Source organism: Temnothorax curvispinosus, unplaced genomic scaffold, assembly GCF_003070985.1.
Source record: "Temnothorax curvispinosus isolate PA1 unplaced genomic scaffold, ASM307098v1 QBEX01002956.1, whole genome shotgun sequence".
NCBI classification, from domain to species: Eukaryota; Metazoa; Arthropoda; class Insecta; order Hymenoptera; family Formicidae; genus Temnothorax; species Temnothorax curvispinosus.
The window spans coordinates 150,214-158,546 of NW_020212736.1; the positions used below are offsets into that span (position 1 = coordinate 150,214).

The 8,333-nt window shown below is 32.3% G+C and overlaps 1 protein-coding gene and 1 pseudogene across 2 annotated transcripts in view; one reads left to right on the plus strand and one right to left on the minus strand.

The window, feature by feature from the left end:
• LOC112452114 (probable cytochrome P450 6a20) overlaps positions 1-5,310 on the plus strand; it is a 6,992-nt gene extending 1,682 nt beyond the window's left edge. For both annotated transcript variants that reach the window (XM_025012175.1, XM_025012174.1), the window contains 5 exons: positions 538-907; positions 1,187-1,521; positions 1,630-1,860; positions 1,973-2,224; positions 4,839-5,310. In XM_025012175.1, coding sequence (XP_024867943.1) covers positions 538-907; positions 1,187-1,521; positions 1,630-1,860; positions 1,973-2,224; positions 4,839-4,999 — 1,349 coding nt within the window. In that variant the 3' untranslated portion in view covers positions 5,000-5,310. The remainder of the gene's footprint in view (positions 1-537; positions 908-1,186; positions 1,522-1,629; positions 1,861-1,972; positions 2,225-4,838) is intronic.
• Positions 5,311-5,816: 506 nt separating this feature from the next.
• On the minus strand, positions 5,817-7,135 carry LOC112452108 (annotated as a pseudogene).
• Between the last annotated feature and the right edge of the window lie 1,198 nt (positions 7,136-8,333).

The window sequence follows — 8,333 nt, forward strand, 5'->3', positions numbered from 1 at the left end:
TGTTGCGTGCGCGCCGCCCGGTATACTTCTCTGACTCCGAGCTGAAGCGTGCAACGGGCCGACTTCCGTCAAGATGCGAATCGCCCTTAGTAACGCCTGTTTAGAAATATTGATTTCCCGATGTTCAATTAAATATTGATTTTCTACGAGATGTTGTTTATACCTGATGTTCAGATTTAGCTGGGATATCGTCACGTTCGGACGTGTCATCCCGAGCTCTCTGTATTATCGAGCCATTTATTAAAGAAGTTCCTTTCGGTAATAACGAGTCTTTCTTTATTTCTGTGAGAGTGACGGAGTGCGCGCCGCGAGTGCTTGTGAGAAAGTGAGAAACCCGGCGAGCGCAACAATATAATATTTTCTGAATTAACAAATGTTAGCTTGGCAGCCCGTGACCGCTGCATTTAGTTGAATCAAATAATATTTCTTTAAATCAACGATTTTTTTTTCTCAGTGTACATTTATTTTACATTGTTTTATTTGTATTTCTACTTAAAAAAAATCGCAGAATTATCTAAAAAGGAGCTTTTTCAACAGGTGTATTTTTGCAAAATTTCTATATGAAGCATAAGGAACATCGAGCTATAGGAATATATGCATTTTTTAAACCATATTTGATAATTGCCGATCCCGATCTTATCCAAGAAGTGTTAATAAAAAATTTTTCAAGTTTCCATGATCGTGGAATACATTTTAATCCAAAACTTAATCCATTATTTGAAAATTTATTTTGTGTAAATGGAAAGAAATGGCAAGATCTGCGCCACAAGATGTCACCTACTTTTACTCCGGCAAAAATAAAGAGGATGTTCCCAATTGCCAAGGAATGTAGTGAAAGACTGGCAAATTATTTAGAAAGGAAAGCACAGACAAGAGATTCTGTTGAGATGAAAGATATGTTTGGAAGGTAATAACTTTTTTTAATTGTTACTTAAACAAAGTTTTGCAAACAACAAGGAATAGAAACTTCTGAATTTAAAGATAAAAAATGTAAATATTATGAAAAGATAAACAGCATATTTGTATAAAGAAATTTTTTTACTTAATTTTTTATATATCAATCTTTCTTTATTAGTGCAAGTTATTTCTCATAATTTCAATAATTTTTTAACATCTTTGATGTTTCGCACATTTTGATAGAATTTGATAAAAGTTAGTAAAAATTATTTACCAATTTGATCAACAGATATACCATAGACGTAATAATGTCAACTGCTTTTGGCATATGGTCTAACTCCATTGAAAATCCGAATAATGAGTATCTAATCCAAGGAAAAAAATTTTTAAGGATAAAAATATTACGATTTATCCTGTTTGTGTCCCTGCCAAAAATTATGGATTTCTTTTCCATATCCCTCGCGGACCGAGAGACCACCAGCTTTTTTATGAATATGTTTCGAGAAAATGTGGAACGCAGAAAAATTAATAATATCGTAACGCAGGACTTTATGAATTTGCTCATTCAACTTATGGAGAGAGGCTACGTTGATCCTGACGATAACAAGAAGAGCGACGTAAAATGTAAATATATATTTTTAATACATAATGTATATATTATATTAATATCAAATAATTAAGAGATTTCTCTTGAAATAGATTATTAAAGAAACTTATGAAATTTACTTGCAGCAACCATAAATAAGCTTACCATGGCGGAAGCTACCGCGCAGGCTTTTGCCTTTTTTTTTGCTGGCTTTGAAAGCTCCGCGGCGACAGCAACATTCGCTCTATACGAATTAGCGCAACATCAAGATATACAGGACAGAGTTCGCGAGGAAATTGACGACATGTTGGCAAAACATGGTGATCTCACCTACGAGGCTATTAATGAGATGAAGTATCTTAAAAAAGTAATAAATGGCAAGTATTATAATAAGTAACAAAAATATTTCGTTATTAATATGTAAGTTTAAATAAATTGTTTGTATTTTGGATAATATATATTTTCATACTTTTCTTTTACATATTCCAGAGACTCTGAGAAAATACCCCCCACTTCCAATGTTGAACCGCATCTGCACTGAAACTATAGACTTACCGATGTTAAACACCCGTGTCCCCAAAGGGACTCCAATAATTATACCGGTGCTTGGGCTGCACCGAGATCCGACAATATACCCGGATCCGGACAATTTTGATCCAGAACGATTTAATAAAATCGAGACAGCAAGAAGGCATCCTTGTGCTTATTTGCCATTTGGAGAAGGGCGTCGTATGTGCATTGGTGAGGATGTGATTAAATTCATTAATATATCTATAATTTATATATCGAATTATTGTTTCAAATTATTTTTATAGTCTTGTGCATGTCTGTCTTTTGCATTTTATTTCACAATGAGAAGCGCCACAATAGTTGTGTCTTAAAAACTTTTTTAATTATATTTAAGAAATGTACACTGAGAAAAAAAGTAATTGGATGAAAAAAAATATAAGTTAGTTCAACGAAATGTCTCATTGCGGGGTGCCAACAAAAGATGTATTTATTGCAATAATATTTGCTATTGCAATGTTAACATTATAATTTATTGTTTCAACATCATTATATTATTCTCTATATATTTTTTCTGATTGCTAAAACGCAGTCTTATCAAAAGTATGCTATACATAATTGGAGGATTACCTGTTAGATTTGAATTATATAATCACAACTTAAATTTTTTGAAATACAGGTTTAGTTGGAAAGAAAAAAGATATAGTTAATAGAGAGGATTACGTATTTACCACCAATCAATTGCAAATTTACATTCACAAAATGAATATGTAGTTATCGCAATGATTTTTGCAATTGATAAGACACGTACCGTAATTAATAAAATTGCATTATTTTACTTAAATATTTATTTATTATTTATTTATTTATACATGTGGCGGTTGGTCGACTGCCACATATATAAATATATTAATAATAAATAATTATCATATCTATCACCCGAGTGATGAATTTCAATGATAGAACTGCGAGTGAAGACGCTTTCGCCGTGGGCCCTTATTTACGGTCTCTGATCGAATTTTACATTTGAGAAATAAGGCCACCTAGCGGTGAAAACGTTTATCTTGGTAATACCGGCAAAAATTGAATTATATAAATCACATTTTTATTTCTAATAAAATAAATATATATTTGTTAAAATGAATTTTTTTGATGACAGAATCAGATATTGCTTTCAATGGCGTTTTTACTTACACTAAATAAATATGTATACTGATTGCAATAACGTGGGATTAAGAGGATTGCATATTTATATTTCAGCCAATCTTATCTACTTTCCGTTGAAATAGAAACGTACTCATAAAATTGTTAAAAATACTTGACACACAGAAATACAAGGTCTGTCAATTTAATTACCAGATTGACAACACTGCACTCGCATTGCGGGCGTTATTACGAATCTCAATCTCTACAACAGTGTGCTTGTTTCAATCACAGTACGGATTAACGCATTAAGTATAATTATTTGTATCAATTATAGTATTTCAAAATCAAGTAAATTTATTTGCTATTAAATATCTAATTTTGGTGAAATTGCATATGCATCTCAAGCAATGAAATGTGTCATTAAATCAAAAAATATTTTCAATATTACTACGTTTTTTGAAACAAATATGTATATAGTTTTTGGATTATACTTTCCATATAATAGTATTAAGAGCGTTGTAGTTGAATCAGTTAAATATTTTTCAATAACACAGATGCTATTGAATCAACAATTTTTTTTCTCAGTGTATTTGGTAATTATTTAGAATATTTAGATTAACGTACCCCCCCCTCCAATAACTTTAACCTTGACATATGTTGTCAAAGACATAACCCTGAGTAACTTTTCTTTACAACTTAATCGTCGGTTATTACTTATTTAAAAGTTGAGAACAAAAAAGTTTGAGAAATATAACAGTTTGTGTCAGTGCTAAAGGAAGTAATTTCTTTCTAAAGATATATGTGTGTATAGACAGTACACATGTAACCGTACAATAAGAAACCTTGTTTTGCCCTATAAGTAGATCGGCGTTGGGTGTGGTGAACCTCGCTTCGATCCACCCCATCCTATCTTAGCTTACAGAGCGCAACAAGATCTATTATTTTACGGTTCAAGTTTTCAACTTTTTACGTGAATCGAGATCCACCCCCACCCACCCCTCACCCGCTTACATGTGCACTGTCTATACACATATATCAGGAAATTACTTTCCTTGGCAACTGACACAAACTGTTAAATGTAGAAATTCGTGTAGATACATAATAAAACTCGACAAGAGTAACGCAAAAACTGGCAAAATAGTAGAGAAGTGAAAGCTTCTAATAAGCAATAATAAACATTGTGATATCCTACAGTAGGTCTACATACAAACTCACTATTCTTACATACACGTTGTTCGAAAATTATATATATTTCATTTAAATTCGTTTGTTCATATCTTTTAAATAATGACCGACGATTGAGTTATAAGAAAAAGTTACTCAGGACAACATATGTCAAGATTAAAGTCATTAAAGGAGGGTATGTTAATCTATAAATAATCACGGTTATTAATTAAATATTTTTATAAATATTTTTGCGAAAAAAAGAGAAACTAACATATTTTAATTAAGTGTAACTTAATTAAAATGTACACTTAATTATATGTTGGTTTCCCTATTTTTCGCAAAAATATTTATAAAAATATTTAATTAATAAATTAATTAATAATTTAATCTTCTAAATGTTTGTGCGGTTTTTTCTCTATGAAAAGGATGAGCAAATACTTTTTAGATTGATAAGAAAAAACTTTCTAAATCTATAATAAGTTACTACACAAATGTTTTATATAAGTTTTATTCCATTGGTATTATTAAATTTTAGGAAGGCGATCTGGAGAATTAGTCATAAAAATTGGACTCGCGAGTCTTCTCTCAAGATATAAATTTAAACCTCATCCCCGGACAGCGACAATCGTTTACAATGAGAAATCATTTGGTCTCGCTATAAAAGGTGGTGTTCACCTTATTATCGAGCAACGATAAAGGAAAATATATATTTGCCGTTTTTTGTATTTTTTTCGTATTTCTAATGTAAGTTTTAATATAATTTATTTAACAAAACTCATTCTTTGGAATGAAAGTTTTCTTAGAAATAGAGTTCCGGTTTATTTTTTAATAACAGTCATAAAGTTGTATTTGATTTATATGTGTAATTATTATATACGATATATATAGGTATGCGTAACGTAACAGTAATCAATTAAAAAATGAACTTATACTTTTATAGTACGTAAAACGGAGTATTCGGAATTGCGAAATTTATGCATTTAATTGATAATTATTAAAAAAATCTAATGGCTAAATGATATTGTCGTATTTATTTATATCTTTAGAAAAATGTCTCGTGCTATTAGTTTTATAGGATATCTCACAATCACGGGATATCCTTTTGACGACAGATTTCTTTTAGATCTTGGATGGTTTTTTTACTTTTATAATATTTTTTTACAGTATATACTTCACGTCTCTTCTGAGAGAGTCACTAATTAATTTTTCTTAAGAAATCCAATATTTAAAAAAAATTTTGTCAAAAAAATCCTATATTTAAAAAAATGTGCGTTTATTCAGATTTTTATGCAATCTCTCGTAGTATGTGATATAACTTTGGAAAGACACGACGTTCGTGATGACGCGGAAATGACTAAACGCAATCGCGCGTGCTATGGTCATTTGGACCAACTGTTAACGAACGTATAATCGAGTGTATACACAAGAACAAGTGTGTAATGTGCGTAAGTATGCTGCGTCATATTATGCAAAAATAATTCGGGGAAAAAATGCGTTAAATAGAAAACAAAAATTAAGTAAACGAGTACTTTTTGATTAAAAAGACGTTCAGTCCATAATTTATGGTAAGTTTTATAATATTAGTTGTACCAGGTAAATCTTGTTTGTTGGCGAGAATCAAGATCGGCACACCCGCAATGACTCCTCGCTGTCCTGGTAATTTCCATTTCCGCCTCTTCGAGCCGCTCAATGTCGCAGGAGTCAACAACGAAAATTATACCGTCGGTGCATCTCGTGTAAGATTTCCATAGCGGCCGTAGCTTCTCTTGCCCACCGACGTTCCACACAAGGAAACTGATACCTGTGTTTAAAAAAAAAATACTGCGTTTTAATGAGAAAAAAAATACCGTAATGCAAACGCCCAAAAGTAGTGTCCGCGACTTGTTGCATTTATAATCCAACTTTTGTATATTCTATTCAATCATTAAGATCCGAGCGATTTTTATATTCTTGATAAGTATTTTTCAATCTCCGCTCAAACTCATAATAGTGATGATATATGCGTAGAATTAGATGAGCAATATTAAAATAAAAATTAAATAGTAGAAGAGAGGAGAAGTAGGAGAGACCCAACTTATGGAGGCTCAACTGGTGAAAAGCAAAAAAGAGGAGTAAAAGAAAAGGGGTAAGATAAATGCGAAGACTGTATCAAAACTTGTAATATACAGCATTCTAAAAGTGCCGGATGTCCTTTTCATTTCTCGGCTAATTTAAAATCGATTTTTATTCTTATCGAAAATGTTCGAGAGAAACCATCGTTTATTGCAACTTTCTCATTTCCATATATATCTCTTTAACTAACAATAAGAGACTCGTATATATTAAAATGTTATTGAAGTCAATTCTATCTGGAATTAAAACTGAAGCGAATAATTGCTATCTGCTTGGCTCCTCAAAATTTAATTTGCGAAAAGCTCATTCTCTTCGATCGCGTGTAACTCGAGAAACATCGATACCACGACAATTCCGCTGAAAAGAAAATCAAAGATCATCTAAATTAGTCATCAAAGAGACTGCCATTAAAAGGGCAAAGACTCGGTAGTTTCGGAGTACATAGCGTTAGAGACACAAACGGTTGAAAGGGTGGAAAATTATGGGAGACGTACCTTTAGCTTTCCCGATGCCGCCGCAAATTCTCTCGCAATTGAAGCCAATGGTCGGCACGGTGTTGATATACTGATCAAATATGAGTCTGTACAGGGCGATCGTCTTCCCGGCATTGTCGAGACCAAACATCGCCACATGGAGCGGAGTTCCCGTGCACAGTAAAAAATAAAATGTTAATCGTAACATTTTTCAAATGTCCCAGAAAGTCCACTCTAAATTTTGAGTTAAAATAACTCATTCATCGTGTGTTAGTTGTTGACAAATTAGAAATGTTAATTAATTTATTGACACTATATTTTACATTTATATTTGTTCTTTTAACTTTAAGTATAATGTAAAAATAACTTGTAAAAAATGTCGATATAACATATTTGAATAAACGATAGTTATTTCAACTTAAGAGAAATGTTGTTTTGAACATTTGATTGTAGTAAATTTGATTATTTTGTATGTCAAAGTTTACGATTATTTGAAGATTTACTTTAACTTTTGTTTATGTTAAAATAACTTTAAGGCGTGTTAATTTTTTGAAATAATTATGTTAAAAGAACTTAAAATAATATTCAATTTCTAAATGACATACATAAAGTGTTAAGTTTATCCCGTTGACATTAATATAACACATGAAAATGTTACGAAAATAATAACATAGCTGTTGTATGTTAATTTTACATTGAAATAATAGTCAAATCTTGGTAACACAAGAAAATTTTAACATTTGGACGCACGATTTTTTACTGTGTGGGAAGTGCCTCAAGACCGCCGCGGCGCCGGTCGTGCCGCTTCTTGCCCATCCCAGCACCTATCCCTCTCTCTTTCTCTCGTTCTCTTTCCTCCCCTATCTCGTCCTCGCCTGGTCTTCCTGTTAAGAACTCTCTTTCTCTCGCTCTTTCTCTCTTCTATTTCGTTTTGATCCGGCCTAGCATCTAGATTCCCTTCTTCCCTTCCGTTCTACGCAAAATATCTCTTTTCTCTAAATTTTTTTTTTTTTTGTTGATCCGATGTCCACGTTGCGGTACCCAGGAACTAGCCTACAACCCGCATATAGCATAAACATAAATAAATATATATAATGACAAGTAGATCTTGGAAGTACGTTTCATTCCAGAGTGAAGCGTTTGGGAAAAACTTGCAAAAAAACCCATGTCAAGCTAGGAGAAGAAGGGAGTAAGGGTGAAAGGGAATTAATATATCAAAGAATATATTACATCTAATCCTGTAAGAAATGCTTGGGCAATCTACATCTTATTCTCATAGGAACATCTCCAATGTCGTAGTTGCCAACGTCACGGATAAGCGGATTATCATGCTCCGGGTTGTACGCTTTATTAACCATATCGGTAACAACTTCACTAATAGGCTGAATCTGAGCCTGAACATGAAGGTCAGCGACCCGCGTGCCCCGAGGCAAATCCAGAATAAT